We start from the raw sequence: 19,697 nt of genomic DNA, 5'->3' as shown, positions 1-19,697 counted from the left end.
ATAAGATAAGAGGGTTTTAAAGGATAATAGCATTAGTTTTGCAGCACTCTCCATGGGCCTGTGCCGGCATGAGGAGGATTACCTATTTAAAGTATGCAATTTCGGATGCAGTCCAAGTTGAGAACCTGAATAGATTCATTTGGAAGTACTCCCTCTGTTTTTATTATTATTACTATTATTATTATTATTTAATTTGTATATTTATTTATTTATTCTGTGTGTGTGTTTGTGTGTGTGTGGGAGATTATCTATCTGACAAGCAAACAAGAACAATCAAACAATTCCTCAGTGGCTGCACCTCTCCAGCTGTAGCAGTAAATGCACAACAATCGCCTTCCTCAGGGTTAATGCCAAGTAAAACACTCAGCAAAATGTAAAACCCATCAGGGTCCAAGATCCCATTGTCCTCTTGTTGCTAAATTGTTCATCTGGATCTTAAAACAAATAATATTGCTGCATTATAAGCCCCAAATTTTCAAATTTAAACGTATGGCATTTAACATTCTTAATGCACATTTTATCAATTGAATAGCATAACATATTTGACTGTTCCCCATTAGTCATAACATGCTGTCCCACTTTTAAAACATCTTTTCCTAAAGTGGGGATGACAAAGATTGCATCAAATAGAAAATATTCGTAACACATTTTCACAATATTATTGCTAAATTTGATGTATAAATTCATCACAAATATATTTTTGATAACAATTTAGAACATAGTTTTATTTATAACAGATTTAAATGCTTAACGTTATTTTCTCTAAATCCTATGCCTCTACAAAAGGTACTTCCTGTTTGATTATTTTCTTGGCCACATTTCTGAAATAATTGGCAGAAAGTCAAGTGATTTCAATAACTTGGCACCCCTGCTTAAATTCAGCAACCATCATGTTCACTTTAATATTGTAAAAGAAGAAATAAACGCACTGAAGCTTAGGTGTCCCACATTTGTCAGTTTACCATAAACCCTATATGTTGTACATATTCTTGCATATTTTCAGACCTTCCCAATTCAGTTTTGGTGTCCTTTAGTACATCCCCATCCCTGCTTTAATCGTTATAATTAATGCCTAGTAGGCTACGCCATCTACGAGCTTTCTTTATTGTTCCAGCTAAACGAATGCGTAGCGTAGCCTAACCTATTCATTCTGACAAGGATTTGAACACGACCGGACAGCAAAGAGTTAACTCGAAAGAGGAAACCCTATGTGGTTGGACACACTGAGAAATGCGATTATACTGCCTCGGGATAACACCGGCGAGCGGACGGATTGCGCACTCTACCGAGAAAGCTTATTCTACGAGCTTATTATCACATGCGATTCCTCTGTATCGCAAGACGAAACGAGCGCAATACAGTAGGCTAGCCACTATTATTGTTGGGGCAGAACTGAGGTTTTCAGCAGGATGTCGGTTCGCCCTGACAGAACCTACGTTGGGCCGAGAACACGCTTTCAGAACGGACTGCAGCTTGGCGTCCAGCAGCAGGTGAATGGCCAGGTGCGCGTTCACGTGTGACAGATCGTCTGACCGCGGGCCGTGTTCACGGGACTGTTTCTAAGAAGTGCACTGATCCGCTACTCCATTTGAATTCAAAGATTAGACCAGTCAGTGCGTTGCTGGACCATGAAGCACCATCATCAGTTGTTCAGGTGTTTTTGGCGAACTCTCTTCACTGTTCTTCTGTTTGAAGGCACCCCGCTCCTGATGTTCAGGGGGTCCCTCACTCTGACCTTAAACAGGGATGACAGCAGCTTCACACGGATAACTAACTCCTCTCACAATGGTATGGGATACTATGCTTTAAATATGCCCCCACAACACCGCTAGTCTTTATAGTGGTTATTACTTACAGTGATACTGTTAGGTGTATGAGTGTGCACTTGAGCAAAACTGTTGTAATACTCTGAGATGAACATACATTATTACAGAAACACTCACAAGATTTCATCAGCACAACTTTAACTCTTTGTTATTGATAGGTTCACAATAAATCCCATTAAATAGTAGTGGAATCTTAATAGATAGAGATGGAATGTCTGTTAGTTTCATCTTGTTTGACATGCAGGGAGATTTTTGTTAATATTAGTCAAAGAAATAACAATTGATTACCCTAGTATTTGGGTTGCACTTACAAAACTTTACTCAGTTGAACAGATTAATCCTTCTTTCATTCTGACCCACAATCTGAAATAAGTACTGCAACAGTTTTGTAGGGGAATCAGGCTTTTGAAATTATAACATAAGCTATCATAATAAATTAAAAGTTTAATTTTTTTGTTTGTTTTTGTATAAAATTCTATATATTTACTTATTACAATAATAAAACCTATGAACATATAAATATAATTTTCCTAAATCTCCTACAGTCACAAGTCAGAGAAGAGAACAGAAGCCTCTGGCGAAGACAAGGCCGTTTGCTGTTGTTGATGGAGTTAGGAGAAGTCTGAGTGATGTTTTACAGGTGAGTTGTTGCACCGTCTAATAACAGTAATAATTAATCATTAAAACAACATTGACTAACATTTCATGCCTGTCTGGATAACATTCCTCTTCACTGGAGCTAGTAATAAAAATGTGTGTGTGTGTGTGTGTGTGGAATGGGGGAATTTAGCAGGACATGACTTCAGAGTTGCTCTCAGCTGCACAGGAAGTGTCCGTCCCCTTAATGTTGCCTCTAGTTCCTCTCCTCTCAGATCATACTTTATGTCAGGAAGTTTCCAGCTGAATATGTCAACACACACCTACAGTACATTCTCCCTCCAGGACAGGACAGATATGGACACCAAGCCCACCTCCCTCACTTGACCTTTAAATTGACCTTTAAGTCTCATAATTTCTTTCTTTTCTTTATCACTTCTCTTAACAGTGATATGGAAAATGCTCACTAGGTTACATGCTGACTCATTTATTTTGTCATGCCCAGTAAAGCAGGCCCTCTGCCTGGTTGAATCAGACAACGATGGTTTGTTTTTAGCCTGTTTTGCCATGGAGAGGAAAGGCAGGTGATGGCTTGGGTGTGTGTTTTTATGTTTATATGTGTGTGTGTGGTTCCCAGTGTTGGAGAGTAACTAGTTGCATGTAAAAGAGTTATTTTATTACAAAATAAATGTAACCTTGATCAGTTATAGTTACTGAGAAAAAATGTCTAATTAAATTACAGTTAAGAAAATGTTAAAGATTACTGGGTACATTAGCTCTAGTGAAGAGGGAATTTGAGGGAAGTTGTGGCCTAATGGTTAGAGAGTTGGACTTGTAATCCAAAGGTTGCGAGTTCGCGTCTCGGGCCAGCAGGAATTTTAGGTGGGGGGTGTGAATGTACTGCACTCATTCCAGTGTGTGCCTCTCTCCACCTTCAATACCAGACTGAGGTGCTCTTGAACCCCCATATGCTCCCTGGACACAGCAGCATAAATAGCTGCCCACTGCACCGGGTATGTGATCACAGTGTGTGTGTGTGTGTTCACTGCTGTGTGTGTGCACTTTGGATGGGTTAAATGCAGAGCACGAATTCCGAGTATGGGTTTTTGATAACATCGTACCCACCATACAAGTCTGGAAGTTCCCCAATCAGAAGCCCTGGATAAACAGTCTGGTACTGTACGTCAAATTTACATTTAAATCAGGCAACAAGAGTACAAAGCTGCAAAGTACAGACTGAGAAAAAACATTGCAGTGGCTAAAAGACAGTACAGAGTGAAGCTGGACAGTTTCTAGAATCTACTCTAATGCTGACACTGGGCGGATCATGTGGCAAGGCATGCATCACATCACATCACAGACTACAGGACCAACATGAGCACTACTATCAGCTCCTCAGACAGCCTACCAGATGACCTCAACACCTTCTTCGCCCGCTTCGAGACCTCCAGCAATGACACAGAGAGGAGGCACACACACACTCAGATCACTCAACCCCCCCCCCCCCCCAACTGTCTCAGTAAATTGACGGAATTCTGCTGTGTTTCAAAAACTTTTGTTAGAAATTTAGAATCAGAGAATTTAGAAATTTTATCAGTTACATTAATAAAGTAATTGTAATAGTTAAACTACTTTACATTTTAAATAAGGTAACTTGAATTCTGTAACCTATTACATTTCCAAAGTAATCTTCCCAACACTTTGTGTACCTGCAAATCTTTTGATTACAAACAGTTGCCCTCAAGCTATCCACCACCCACTAACTGGAACTCAAATTATATTAATATGTCGATCGGAGAGAGTATTCATCTCGAATTAAAAATTGAAAATTGCTTATACAGCTTATCATTTACTCAACCATGTGTTGTTCTAAAGATTTATTTGTCTTTTTTGTGCATACTGTGGAAGTTGATTTTAAACATAAGAAGAAAGAATGTAATTCAGGTTTGAATCAACATAAGGGTTAGTTAATGATGACAGAGTTTTCATTTTTGGGTGAATTCTGTGGGCAGCCTTCAAAATGATTGACAAAGACTGCCTCAGAATGCTGTGATTGGCCAAACAAATTGGTTTACAGAGCACAGACTTGTATTTTTCTGTCATGCAGTAAGGCTATTTTCTGAGTGTCATTCCATAAGAAATCTTCTAATAGAGTTTAACCTGGGGAGTCATATTATTTACTTTAACCACAATAAATATAGTGGCTACTAGGGCTAGGTACCAGATTCAATAAAAAAAATTACGAAACAAAATGACTCAATAATTTTTGGTTTCACGCATTTTCACAAAGTCTCTCTTATAAGCTAGTTTTTTTTCAGTGAATCACCAAAACTTATGAATCACCCATTTAACCAATTTACTGACTGTATGAACCAAGAAGGTCTCACATGGGCTGTGGTTAAGGCACAGGCAAACCATGCATTCTGGTCCAATTCTCATCCTCCACCCATACTCCCATTCTCGTATGCTCTTTTTCTTCCTCACCCTCAGCTAGCCTCAGTAAAAGTACCCCACCCAGCATTCATCAGCTGCTGAGGTCAGCGCGCTGCATACAGCATGTGCTCAGGGACATTAATTCAGACTGAAAAAGAGAGGCTTATAAAGAGGGGGAGAAAAAAAGTGAGATCAGATCAGAAGGCAATAACAGAAAGAGAAAGAGGAGAACAGATTGGCCAATGCGTTGGGCAATCTTTCCACAAAATTCTTTCCACTAAAGAAAGTTTGTGGAATGTGTTACAGTCAAATAAATTAGAGAGAAAAATGAGTCAGGACTCAGATATGAAGAAATGGATTCATCTTTGCCTCTGTCACTAGTTTGACTTGGCCCTGGTTGTTCAGAGACAAGCGATCCACCCATTCCCAGTAAACTGCAGTCTGTTCCCAGGAGTTCATAGGAAAGGCACTCACCAAAACCATCTGATAGCAATAAACGTATAGCCCACAAATAGATGCCTGTGGTTTTCTAGGAAACCCGAACAATGCTGGAGCAGTATCTGATGGTTGAATGTGGGCTTCAGATTTTGTGAGCAGCCCAGAGGTTGGATCTTGGGAGAAAGTGTTTGTATGGGTGTGTTGTTCAGCATGGTAAATGACAGCGGATGTGGTTTAGAGAGTGATGCTCTTGTGATGTCAGTTTCATGACCTTTTGATGAATCTTTTCAGCAGCTCCACAATATCTAAGAACATTTAAAGCTTTGGCAAGAAACTGGATGAGTACTGAGAGCTGTGAGAAGTCTGACATCTCGTAATGTTACTTAAATTTAAATTAAATTTATGCATTTAGCAGACGCTTTTATCCAAAGCGTCTTACATTGCATTCAGGCTAACAATTTTTCATAACATTTGTTCCCTGGGATATGAACCCCCAACCTTGCGCTTGCTTAAGCAACGCTTTACCACTTGAGCTACAAGAACACAGTACTTGAGACATGAAATCAACATTTGTACCTTGTAATGTAGACAGTAACCAAACAGCTGTTTGTGTATTGGTTTAAGCTAATGTTGTAGGAGATGCAGCCTTTAAATACTTGCCAACAGCAATTTAATGTTAGATTCGAAAAAGAAACATAATTATTGGGATTAGGACTGTCTATCAATACACATGTGCTGATGTCCTGAATTTAATTCAGATTCACAACTCAATTCACAGATTCACGATTGAATTGGATTCTGGGTCTTTTGAGTATTTCAGTCTAATGTGTAAAATTTTGCTTACATATGAAAGAAATTCTCAGTTATTTCTATAAATTTTTATAGAACCCTTTGACTTCGTACATTGCAATTTAAAATAAAATAAAAATTAGACTTAACTGAAGCTAGTTCAATTGCTTTTTAATAAGTAGATGAGTTTTTGAGTAATTTAAACAATGTTTGTTCGTGAATTGGGCTACGTGGTTGCTCTGCACGTTTTTGATTCAGTAAAATGAACCTGGTTATAAAAGTCATTTGTTTGTAATTTGGACTGTGGGTCAACACTCAACAGTATACTACCATAGAATAAAAATATTTTTGAATCTATCTATCTGTTTTTTTTTTTTTTTTTTTTTTTTTTTTGCTTTGATTAGCAGGAAAAGAGAATGGCTGGTACAGAGAGGGGTCAGATACACCTCCTTTTATTGGCTGAGAAAAGGAGGGGTCAATAAAGTAAGCTGTTCCTATTAGCACATTGAAGAGAAAAGCAGGAAACAGCAGCAGCCATAAAACAGGAAGTTGAGTGGGATTTCACTTTTTCATCAGGCTGCTGAATGTGTGTGTGCCAAAGGGATGTGATAGAATGGCAGGAAAAGGTGCTTAGAATGGGAAGTGAGATGAGAGAAAGGCTCAAAAAGGGGAAGTTGGTTTATAGCCCAGTTACCCTCTAAAATGAAGCTATTTTATCCTCTCAGAGAACCCATCTTTTCCTCTGGCCAAGCTTTCATCTTTTCAGATCTATGGTTTGACAGTATCTGGCCGAGATACAACTATTTAAAAATCTGAAATCTGAGGGTGCAAATTGGGACAATAAAGCCCTACCCTACACCTATCCTATCCTAACCCTACCCAATACTTTATTTTCAACTTTTTGATTATATTATTAATTAAATAAATGCTTTTTTGATGCAATTTGAAATTTGAAAATGGCACATTCGAACCCAGGTCAAGCGCAAATGAAGATGTCAAACATTTTACCTTCTGTCCCATTGGAGTCTTTTATAGTGTTACCTAGCCAAATCACACGTTGTTAGTGTAAATAGCTTCAGCCAAAAAGGCTGACAATATCATAATGATTTTTGGCATAAAAGAAAATATATAATTTTGACACATTCAATGTTTTTTTTGGCTATTGCTACTAATATACCCATGCTACTTAAGACTAGTTTTGTGGTCCAGGGTCACATTTGTAACATTTGCTGAGGTGGAGCAGGAGGGCTCATAAATAGGCCTTGTTATATCTCCGTATATAACAAATTAACTATTCAAATAATCTCTTTATAACATGAAATCTGTCTCTCTCATTCTCTCCAGAATGGTCACCCAGACAGATTGCAGTGTGGTTTACAAGTGGGAAGCAGCATGTATATCTTGGACCTAGAGAAAAACAAGTAAGTAATTTCCTGTGTGTATACTCATCATCAGCATCTACTGAAGTTACGTAAATCATCATATTTGAACATTGGTCTGATTGCAGAGCTCTTTTGCCAAAGCCGCCTAACGTGTTCTACTACCTGCCAAACGGAACTGGGGTGTCCATGAAGGAGAACCCAGTGGTGAGATGAGTCCTTTGTACACTAGGGCACATTTATTTCACAGTACCTTTTGGAATGTTGCAGATTATTAAAGCAACTTAACATAAAATATGTTTCTTTGACAGATGCATTGTTACTATCATGGTTCAGTGCAGGGTTTCCCTCAGTCCCGTGTGGCACTCAACTCCTGCTCTGGGTTACGGTAATTTTACAAACACTAGGCGTCAAACACTTACCGACTTTGAAAAAAGTGACAAAGGAAAACTGGCCATCATACACTGAACATCTGAGGATCAAACACTACCAACGCAAAACAACTCAATTAAAATGGCTGACATAGTGAACACTAGTGAAATATGAGAAAGGAGTCTGTATTTCTTAAAGGGACAGTGAGTAGGAATTACTCCCATCTAGTGGTGAAATTGTATTTTGCATTCAAACTAATTTTGCTCTCCAGCGCCTCGCTTTTTCAAATGCGCGTTTACGGTAGGCGATATGTACCAAAAAGCTTTGACAGGATGTCTTCTAATAGCACTTCGTCGAGTTTTCCTTCAGGTGAACAGGTGTGTTATTTCAAACAAACTGCAACATGACAACTAACAAACGAATGTTACAGTATGAATTACTGACTGTGGAAAACATGAAATATTGTAATTAGTAGTTATGTCTTCTTTATTCGTTATATTTTCTGAATTATGTGCATTGTTAGATATAAAAAATTTTTTTCTTCTCCTGTGGCGCGGCATATGTATGGTCCATAATAAGAATGCAATCCAGACTTTTAAACTTGCCGGTGCAGTTTCAAGCGCCTCTCACTGCTCTGCACCTGCGTTTCTGGCTCTGACCGAAAACGCGTTGTGGAAACGCGTTGGCTTAGTACTTTTTGTCCCTCTCTGCTATTATAGTTTTGCAAGATGGCGGAACTACATGGAAGCCTCCGTCGACCTACCCGTCCCATGTATATAAAGATAATAAATTCTTCATTTACAAGGATTAGTTTAAACATTGGCATAGGTATTTGTACACCATTGAGGGCATATTTATGAAAAAAAATATTGATTTTAGATAATAAAATACCTAAAAAGTTACTTATTGTCCCTTTAACACCATCAATGAGTGCTGTGTGTTAACATGATGTTCAGTCTGTGTTAGTTATGGTGTTAGTAATAACACTTCTTTTTCTCTCTGCAGGGGAGTGATAGTCATTAACGCCACAATGAGCTTTGAGCTGCGTCCTGAGGAAGAAAAGCATGACAGAGAAGAGGAAGGAAGCGGAGAAATGGAAGAAGGATGGATGCACGGGATCTACCCTACAGATTCACAAACGTCGAAGTCTAGAGACTGTGGAGTGTCACATACCTCTATTCCTCCCATTCAGATCGTCCCACACACACACAGGGTGAGCATGTACTAGTGTGGTGTTTATAGGTATGTGTATTTTTTTTTCCTCATGATCTTTTTCTGCTGTTGTGTGACAGAGTAAGAGAGACATTCTCTCAGAGACCAAATATATTGAGCTGGTGCTGGTGGTGGATCATAAAGAGGTAACAGAGTAGCGATATCTCTATCTCTATCTCTGACACTCACACACACACACACACACACACACAGTCACATTGAGATGTGAGACACTTATGCCATCTACTGGTACATATACTGCATCACATCTACTCTTAATTGCTTTACAGTCTAAATATCTAAATATTCAAGGTTTCAGTTTTGAATCCTTTTGTCTTCTTTTTCTGTTTCTTCCTCACAGTATCTGAATTACCAGAAGAATAATAAAACCATAATTTACCGCATGTTGGATGTGGCAAACCAAGTAGACTGGGTAAGTTTTATTTTTAAATGTGCACTACTGATCACAATTTTGTGGTCGGTAAGATTGTGAACCTAGGGTTCTTTCTAAATCTCTGTCTGGCCCTCTGTCCCAGTTCTACCGGCCACTGAGTGTACGTGTAGCTCTGGTGGGTCTGGAGATCTGGAGTGACCAGGACAAAATTAAAGTGGATAAGAATCCCACTGAAACTCTAAACCGCTTCCTGGATTGGAGGACCGGGGACCTTCTACCACGATTACGGCATGACAACGCACAGCTCATCATGTAGGACCAGATGCACTGTGGAAAATATAGGCACCAGTTAATCACATTTGAACAATTATGATAAATCATGATATGCTTTTTAGGGGTGAATCATTTGATGGGACAACAGTTGGCATGGCATCTCAGTCGTCCATGTGCTCAAAGGATCGGTCAGGAGGAGTGAATGTGGTGAGAGCAATCTTTCATCTCTATGCACTAAAAAGTCTTGTTTTAGTATTAACCTGTGTTTCCTGCACCATAGGATCACCTGGTGAGTGTGTTAGGTGTAGCATCAACGGTGGCACACGAGTTGGGTCACAACCTGGGAATGAGTCACGATACTGCCGACAGGCGCTGCCAGTGCCAGAACGAGCCTCGGCTTGGGGGCTGCATCATGGAGCCCTCCACTGGGTGAGTGTTTGTGACTCTCTGATAATATAGTGCTGGTGACTTATTGTGCAGTATGCAGTAAATGCTCCCTTGTGCAGGTTTATGCCCGGTCAGCTCTTCAGCAGCTGCAGCGAACGGGATCTCTCTCTCAGTCTACTGCACGGTGGTGGAATGTGTCTGTTTAACGTGCCTCAGCCCGAGAGTCTTCAGGGAGGTCCGCGCTGCGGGAACCTGTATGTAGAGAGAGGAGAGGAGTGTGACTGCGGCCTGCTGGAGGTAAGAAAAAGCCTTCTGACTACTGGTTCCTGACAAAAATGGCTGCTTAAAACTGCTTAATTGGATAGTTCAGCTAAAATGAACATTCTCTCATCATTTGCTCACCTTCATGTTTTTCCAAACCTGTGTGACTTGCTTTCTTATATGGAACAAAACATATGACCCATACTGGGTCAAAAATGAGTCAAAATGATATATACTATATATATACAAGTTGCAAAGTTGACATTGCTGACTCAACTGACTTCAGACGATTGTACAAATTTTTTTTTTTTTTTGTCAATTCCAAAAAATCAGACATCATTTTTAAGTTTTTTTTTTTTTTTTTGTGAACATAAAAATAACTAATTTTCATCAATTTCTTAATTTCGGGGTGGGAATTGTTTGTAAATCTTGCAATTCTCTATTTTTTTTTTTCGAATTTCGTTTTGACACATCAGGATTGTAAAACAAATAAAAGTAGTAATATGCTCTTGCCTCTGTAATCTGCTACATGCGTGCGTGTGTGTTCAGGAATGTAATGATCCTTGCTGCAATGCCAGCACGTGTAAACTGGTTCCTGGGGCCCAGTGCTCTTCTGATGGCATCTGCTGTGAGAACTGCAAGGTTTGTAAAGGTGCATATGCTTACACACTTAGATATGCACTGCTAATGGCGCTTTCTCACCACATCTCCTCCATCTCTTTCCCTGCAGTTGCGTGTGGCCGGGTCGGTGTGTCGGGAGCCGTTGGGAGAGTGTGATTTACCGGAGTACTGCACTGGCACTTCACCTTACTGTCCTCCTAATGTGTTTCTGCAGAACGGAGAGTCATGCAAAGACGGGTCTTCCTACTGCTACAGTGGCGCGTGTGCCAGTCTGGACGAGCAGTGCCAAATGCTCTGGGGACAGAGTGAGTGCAACATGCTCCACAATGACGAATCTAAGGATTCTCACCTAGAGTCTAGATTTATCACGATTGATTCTCTGTTCTCTCCACCCCCTAAGACTCCACCCATGCTCCACCTATCTGCTTTTCCTCTGTGAATAAGCAGGGCAATAAGTATGGAAACTGTGGCCAGATGTCCAACGGTTCCTACATCCCCTGTTTGAAAGGGTGAGGACATGTAGCCTGGAATCTGATGATTTTCAAGCACTCACATAATCATGATTGTTTCCTAAAATGTTTAATATCCAATATCGCATATTCTGTGTAAGCATACCGGTAATTACAACAAAACGTGCAAAAACTGTGCTGTAATATTGTTTACATCCAGTTACATTTGATCTGGTGGAAATATGATTGTTTTCTTTGTTTTACTTAGGGATGTGCACTGTGGTAGGATCCAGTGTCAGGGTGGAAATGAACGTCCTCTGCTGGGCTCCAACGCTGAGATTCTGACCACAACAGTCAAACTGAACCAGAGTGACTTTACCTGCCGGGGCGCTTATTTTAATCTAGGTGATGATGTTTCCGACCCAGCCATGGTGTCACAGGGGACAGCCTGTGGGCCCAACAAGGTGAGTGTCCAGAAAATGTGTACTTTGTACTTTTTAGGAAGGTTAATTATTTAATACGTGAATTTTACCATACATTTAGCGTAATTGATCATGCAGAGTCTTTAGTAAATTCCATTTGAGATTTTCTTACCATCTAGCCATTGTAGCTATTCATTTTTACTTATATATACAATATTTGAGAGAAATAGGCCTTTTGTGTACATAGAAAATGTCTTAGATCTTTGAGTTCAGCTCATGAAAAATGGTGGCAAAAACAAAAGTGTTGCATTTACAATTTTGTTCAGTGTATTTAGTTATATTGATAAAGTTGAATTAATTCAGTCAATCTTTTAAGCTGTTTTAACATTCATTTTTATGGAGGCCGGAACACAAGATCATCCAAACAAAGTTAGGATGCATCATGGCTGCGCTCATCGGTTACTCAGGATAAAAGTTGACACACTACTGTTTGGTTATTTTTTTAATCATCAAAGAATCCTAAAAAAAATGGTTTCCACAAAAATATTAAGCAGCAACGGTTTTCAACATTGATAATAATAAGAAATAATAATTGGTTTCTTGAGCACCAAATCAGCATATTAGAATCAATTTTAAAGGATCATGTTACATTGAAGAATGAAGTAACGGCTGCTGAAAATTCAAATTTGCCATCACAGGAGGAAATTATATTTTAACATATATTCAAATAGTTATTTTAAAGATTCATATTTTACAATATTAGATATTTTATTTACATGTATTTATAGTCCTGGAGAAAAAAAAAATGCTTTTTAAAAAACATTGTAACATTATATTCTCAGGCATGTGTAGACCAACAGTGCCGGGACGTGGCCATGTTTGGTGTTGAGGAATGCCGCAGGAAGTGCAATGGCCATGGGGTGAGGAGGGGGGAGGGAAGGAGCGCACACTGCAACTTCAGAGAATTATAAACTTTATTATTATTATTAACTTTATTAAGTTTTTCAAATCAAGTATTTTTCTCTGTTTTCTTTGTTTGTGTAGGTCTGTAACAGTAATAAAAACTGTCACTGTGATGAAGGCTGGGCTCCTCCTGACTGCAGATACTCTGGAACCGGTGGCAGTGTGGACAGCGGCCCTGCACGAGAGCCCGAAGGTACCACACACAAACTGGTTCACATGGAACTTTAGAAATTTGGGCTCAGTAATGCATCACATTGATTACATTGGCGTGGTAGTGTTTAGCCTGGTTTTGTCTGTATACAGATTCAGATCCTGCACAGGTGGCTCTGCTGGTCATTTTCCTGTTTGTGTTACCGGTTTCACTGCTGTTCGTCGCACTCCGTTTCCCCCGCTGTCGACGAGGTCTTGTGTACCTCGGCCACACTCCCTTCAACAAGTCCCGACAGAGCCGGTAAGACAGAGAAACAGACAGAAGGACACAGGGCTTAAGAGATGACACACTTTATTAAAGCAATTTATCACACTTCATCAGTGGACAAATAACATGAGATTTAATAAAGAAGTGATTTAAAAATACATTTAAAAATGCTATTTAAGCTTGCAATGACTTAAAATTTGATGAGCATGTTTTTAATTTCTGACTATAAGCCTTTAAAAGAATGAAAAAGAAATGACTTATTTAGTAGTTTGGCGTAATCTTTTATTATGTAGAAATAATTAATAAATTATTTTAATATATAAATTCAACTGCTTATTAATATTTGACATTGTATTAATGGTATTTAATGCGTTTACTTTTTTAGATGATGGTTACACCACATTAAATGGAAACATTTCTTGAAAATGGTATCAAAAGTTTTTTTTTTTATATATATTAAACAGACATAAATACAAAGAGTCAATTTCTAAGAGTTTGACACATGTTTTAAACTAGATGATCAGACCACGTAACTTCACTTAAGTCAGAATAGAAGAGAACAAACATAGACTACTGTAAAAATACACCAGCCAGACAGATATTACAACCTTTAGATGTTAATGTCAGATAAAAGTAAGATCCTTCATCACAGACATAGATCATATTATAAATGATTAATGATATAATTTTACTGTTTTTTACCCATGGTGCAGTGGTGTCTCAGTGGCCTACATTGAATACTGTGTGAAAGAGGAAAACCAAAGGTATCTGTGAATGTGGAGCTTCGGTTTGTTGTGCAAAACAAGCCAGAGTGGTAGCAGTCACTATACTTCTGTAGATGAACATTTTTTTCTCTCACCAGCAGGGGCTTTGAATGACAATTAAATACAAATGTCAAATCACTGGCTTAGCATTGGCTGTCATTAACAAGCTCCTTTCTGGTTGTGTGCGTTGTAGAACTTCCAGCATTAGTCAGAGTTTCTTCTATTTTCTCCCTGCTAGATGTCTTTTTTACACAGTTTAAAACAAAAGTATGTATTTGAAATAGATTTAGATAATGAGATGCTTGTTGTTCTGTAACATTGAATTTCCTGTGATATTATTGGTATAAATTTACCTAACAATGACCAGCAACAAATAATTTTTATTAACATGTCACATTAGTTTGAGTGCAATATTGTGAAGAAATTGTAATTTCCCTCGCAGGACCCCTGCTGTGGAGCTTGCAAATGCCCGAAATGGAGATCAGGTGCAACCGCTCAGGTACCAGTGGCCCCACCAGAGCGACATCCCTCTCACCCAGGCTATCAGCAAGGTACAGTCAATACGCTGCTGCTCCTGAGCACCTGGCCCATTCAGTGATACTATTACTGGAGCATGATCTGCTAGAATGCAGTGTGGGGCTCCTAAGAGTCTCCACAGAAGAACAGATATTTATTTGATCAAAAATAGACATAGTAGAAATTATACTATAGTTGTGTTACAATAATCAGGTCTTATTATTATCAGTGCTGAGTTAAAAGTAAAAAAAATAACAGCATTGATTTAAACAAGAAATCTTGGTAATACTTTAGAATTCCATTTAGGTTTCATTAGTTAGTTAATGTATTAATTAACATGAACAGTACCTTTATTACTGTATTTATCTAGTTAATGAAAATACAGTTATTCATTGTTAGTTCATGCTAAGTCACAGTGCCTTAACCAATGTTAACAAGCACAACTTTTGATTTAAATAATGCATTAGTAAATACTGAAATTAACATTAACTAAGATTAATAAATGCTGTCGAAAGCTTGTTCTTGTCTAATTCATGTAAATAAATTAGTTAACTAACATTAACTGGCGGAATATTATTATAATGTGTTACTGAAATCTTTTGTAACCATTTAAGTCTTTATCACATTTGTAATCATTTATTTGGAAAAAAATCTTACTGACCCCAAATTTTGTGTGGTAGTGTAAATTCTGTAATTTATCTATAAATCAAAAAATTTAATAATAGTACAAAAACACTCTGAGTTTTTTTTTTCTTTTCTTAAACTAAACTACAAAATATTTAAGCTATAAACTAGTAAAACAAGTTAGGTTAATAGGTTAATTGACAGCCCTATTGACAGCCCTAGTCTCATTTCATCTGTTTAATTGTTGCCAAAGGTACAGATATAATATTAATACTGAGATAACAGAATCTGGTATCGTATCAAAGTGAACATTCTGGTTAGGATCCAACCCTAGAATGTATCAAGTAGTTCTCTGTAGTAGACTATTATTTTTTCTTTATCACTAACTAGGACAGAGGCAAAATCCTGGTGAAAGATGTCTGTTGAAAGGTCAGTTAAAGCTACTGAGGCTGACACACATTGTTTGGATTATAGTCATGATCCTGCTCTTTCACCTGGATAACAAATTTGGTCTGGTTGACTCTATCATCGATCCACAAAATAAATGACCAAAAATGTGCTAGATGCAGTAAAACTAAAGGCCAAATGCTTTGTTTTCTGTATGTGACGCGTACATTGCTCCTCTGTCGAATCTTCCCTGCATGAATTATTGTTTCTACACATACTTCAAAAATGCCTGTCAGAGTCTCCTTCCGCTGCTGACATAACAACGTAAGCCAGTTATTCTTGGCTTATTGCCATGCCTAAAACAGCTAACTTTTCTTATTGTAACATGCATGTACTGCCTCTCTGCTACCCCCTCTGCAACACTTCTGTCTTATTGTTAGGTCCAAAACAGGCCTGCTGCTCCAACTAAACCTCTTCCACCCGATCCTGTCATTAAACCTGCTCAGGTAAATGTCATTGCTGCTCACAAAGCCTGTGAGACACAGAGATGCATTTAGGGGTGTTCTGGTAGATGTTAAGCACAAACCAATACAGTTTTTATTGCTCTTTTTGGTTCTTCAGTTAGCGGGGCATTGGCCCGCGCCTCCCGCCAAACCCCTCCCTCCTGACCCCATTCCCTCAGAGAGCAAGATGCAGTGCAAGGTAGAGGGAGCATTTGCTGTGATCTGCCATGTTTGACTGTGTCTGTTATTTTGTCTTGGCCCAAAGTGTCTAACTCATTCTGTGTTCTTAGTCATGGTCCGTGTTTCTGTGGTTTTGCATGTGGAGGTGTGCTTGTGTCCCTGTCATTTTGGTTTAATAGTAAGATTATGATGGTGGTTTGGTGCATGCGGAAGGACTGATGGTTCCTCTGGAGTGAATCGAGTGTGTTGAGATCCCAGTGCCCTGTTAGATCAGACTGGGGGAGAGCAAGAGAGCATATGTAATCTGGAATATTTTCAATTATATCGCCATAAATATAACACTTTATCGACATCTAATTAATCATAATGTGCACTTCCAATTTTCCAAGTTAAGTTCAGTTTCCTTCAATGCTTATGCTTAATTAAGTTAGTGAACCAATATTCATTAACAGACAATACATGCAATGACATGTAGTGATTTCTATTAATTCATGTATGAAAGTGTTAAAATTTTATTAACTCACAACCCTAGTGGTTTGAGAAAAGGATGGATGGAAATTAAATTAAATAATTGAATAAATGTAAATAAAATATTAGTAGAAAAAAAGCATTTAATTTAGTACAAAAAAAATTAACAATACATTTTAAATTTTAATAATAAATTTCATGTAGATAATTATTTAATACATTTAAAAGTTATAAACAAAGATTTAAAAATGTAAACATTTTTAAACTCAATTTTTACATCTATTTTTAAAGGTTGTATATAACCTAGTGACTAGAAGCAATGACTTCATGACTTCAGTTATTCATGTGTTTTTTATACACTTTGTCACACCTGAAGGCAGCTTAAATTAAACCATGAACACCAAAGAAATAAAAAAGACACAGCATCTGTGCTCATTTACCCACTAGCTATATTATCACTTTCCACAATAAATGTTGACTAGTTAAAGGGTGATAGCATCACTATCAATAATAACTGGCTTGTAAAAACTATCCTATGATACATCATGCAGAAATACTTTGTGTACATTATTAGAGAGTAGGTGATATCAAAGCAACAGCGTTAACTTTTACTTCAACCTTACTTAAAGGTACAGGTTGTAGGACCTGCCACTAGAGGGCGCACTATCAAAACAATAACAATCGTGTGGTTTGATGACGCTAAGAAGGAACGTGGAATGAAGGGATTTGTTGTCTTCTACCCAACCGCTGACAACCATCAATTAGACGGAAACATAAATCATGGATTTAACGCGAGTTCAGCAATTTGTGTGAGTAGATTACATACAAAGTCAATGTTAAGAAACGATCAGACTATGGATCAGACGTGTCCTCGCGCGGGTCTAGAGACGCGATGCCCCACGTTTTGCGTGTATGCCCCATAATACTAATCTTGTTGATCGTTATAATAGCATAAATTTTCTGTAAAGATACGAATCAAAACAACTCACCTGTCAAGTAAAACACCAGCGAGATCGGCATCTCTTTCTAGTTGAAGTTTGTCGCGAAGCTACTTCCCGCATTTGTCCACAACACTGTTGTCATGTGGTTTCTACATCAGTAAAGGCGGTAACAACTAACGTAATTAGATTCACATCCATGCTACATACTCCGATACAGTAGGTGGCGGTATGCACCTGATCTCTCCCAGTCTCTGCCAGCCTCTTGCATGAATGAATAAGAGGAATCAGTTGTGCAGTGCATATCCTATGATAAAGTCTGGTCTCAGAAAAATTCATTTTATGATCAAGGGAAAATCATGGTTGAATAGAGTGATTCCCAGTTATTTGACTCAATGGCACAGTAATCATCTCACCCAGCGCTTGCTTTTCTCTGTCACATGGCTGCACCTGCTAATGTACGTCCAGCCCACAGGAGCACGACCGGCTGCACCAAGCAAGCCTCTCCCTCCTGACCCTGTCCTCTCTACACGACAGGTATTGCCACAGGCGTGTAACGTGCATCCATCTATTAACAATATCAGATCTTGTTCTGATATATCTGAGATTATCTATTTCTCTTAGTGCAGTCGTTTTGCTTTTATTTTGAACTAGAATGTATTGCAAATTAAACTTGTAAGACAAAAAAAGTCTCTTCTTAATCACCTCATCCTGTTTCAGAACCCTGCTCCCCCCAAACCCCCGGTTCCCAAGAAACCACTGCCTGTGGATCCTTCATCCCAAGCTCCTCCTGCCCCACTGCTGGGACATCCAGGACCTGCCGCATCTTCATCATCTTACTCGTGTAACCCTGCGTCAGCTGCTGCTCCTGCCAGGTGAAAGGACTGATGTTTTTCCCTGAGATATTATGCAACAAGCAAGTGAATAAAATATAGTTTATGGAAAAAGTGTAATCGGATAATAATTTTATTTCTATGTACAGACCTGCTCCTCATCCACCTTTACGGAGACAGCAATACCCTAGGATACCCCACGCTCTCCACCAAATATAGTCTGGAAGGAAACGCTGGCCCGGCTGAACATTTCTGGACAACAATTTATTTTTATTTTTTCAGGATTATGGCTTGTTTGATAGTAAAATATCTATCCCCATAAAACAAGTTAAATTTGAGAAGAAAAACTGCACAACATATTTAGACTTGTTTTTAGAGAATATATTCTGATTATTTTGGGTATAGCATATACCCTATATATTTACACACACACACACACACACATATATATTTATATAATGTGTGTCTTGTTTTTTTGTTGTTGTTTTTTTTTTTTTTTTTTGCTATTTGGACCCACTTCGGGACACCACGTGATGTAGACTTGCACAATTCTATTTGCACTGACCATGAGTGAGGACTTGATTCTGCAGGGTGAACATTAATACCTGTACAGACTTTTGCATCTGGATCAGAACTTCAGCTTACAAAACATCTAAAGGATTTTTTAATTCTGAAGAACTTTTTAAGAGTGGACAGCAAATAAGAACATTCAAATGCTGATATAAAGTTCCTTTTGTGATTCAGATGCTTTGTTCAACGCATGGAAATAGGATATGACAAGATGATGCCTTGAGGAGTCCTGATTTCTTTCTCCGAGATGCTGTATGAATGCATGCCTGTCCATAGATGACATGAACAGAATCTCTTTGGTGCCTAATTACTTTGCCACACAACATCTCATTGATGGTTGTTATAATACAATCGCACCAAAGCTGAATTTCAGAACTCTTTGTTTCTAGACAAAGTTTCTATAAATTCTGTCTGATGTATTACATTGCATTTAACATCAGCTGGTCTCAGTACAGATATTAGCATTGGACACAAACACACGTTCTCTGTAAAGTCTTTACTGTAAAGTAATGTCTTATATCAGTATCAAGACACTTCAGATTGTGATTGTAAATTCTGCTGCAGGGACAAAGCTGGCTGATTGGAGGATCGATCAAAGCCCTGAGGAAGGTATATATTTTAGACTATTTGAAATATGCAGTATTTTTAATGCAATAAACATGGGATTTATTTTTATAGTT

General features: G+C 38.4%; 1 protein-coding gene across 6 annotated transcripts; it reads left to right on the top strand.

Annotated features, from left to right (window-relative positions):
* Window positions 1-1,165: 1,165 nt before the first annotated feature.
* Window positions 1,166-19,697, top strand: LOC113059128 (disintegrin and metalloproteinase domain-containing protein 15-like). 6 transcript variants are annotated; one of them, XM_026227399.1, is made up of 26 exons: window positions 1,166-1,788; window positions 2,372-2,466; window positions 7,428-7,504; window positions 7,591-7,669; window positions 7,774-7,850; window positions 8,840-9,047; window positions 9,127-9,192; window positions 9,408-9,479; window positions 9,583-9,752; window positions 9,836-9,920; window positions 9,994-10,142; window positions 10,220-10,397; window positions 10,911-11,003; window positions 11,092-11,287; window positions 11,383-11,491; window positions 11,700-11,895; window positions 12,696-12,773; window positions 12,898-13,009; window positions 13,120-13,267; window positions 13,948-13,998; window positions 14,441-14,549; window positions 15,966-16,031; window positions 16,147-16,227; window positions 18,083-18,151; window positions 18,335-18,489; window positions 18,597-19,697. In XM_026227399.1, the coding sequence occupies exons 1-26, from the start codon at window positions 1,629-1,631 to the stop codon at window positions 18,664-18,666; spliced, it is 2,949 nt and encodes a 982-aa protein (XP_026083184.1). In that variant the 5' UTR covers window positions 1,166-1,628; the 3' UTR covers window positions 18,667-19,697. The 6 variants fall into 6 exon arrangements, with proteins under 6 accessions (XP_026083184.1, XP_026083185.1, XP_026083186.1 ...); XM_026227400.1 differs by lacking the exon at window positions 13,948-13,998 and having other exon boundaries at window positions 1,168-1,788; XM_026227401.1 differs by lacking the exons at window positions 13,948-13,998; window positions 15,966-16,031 and having other exon boundaries at window positions 1,168-1,788.

Source organism: Carassius auratus, chromosome 41 (assembly GCF_003368295.1).
Source record: "Carassius auratus strain Wakin chromosome 41, ASM336829v1, whole genome shotgun sequence".
NCBI classification, from domain to species: domain Eukaryota; kingdom Metazoa; phylum Chordata; class Actinopteri; order Cypriniformes; family Cyprinidae; genus Carassius; species Carassius auratus.
This window is presented reverse-complemented; position numbering and strand designations above follow the sequence as displayed.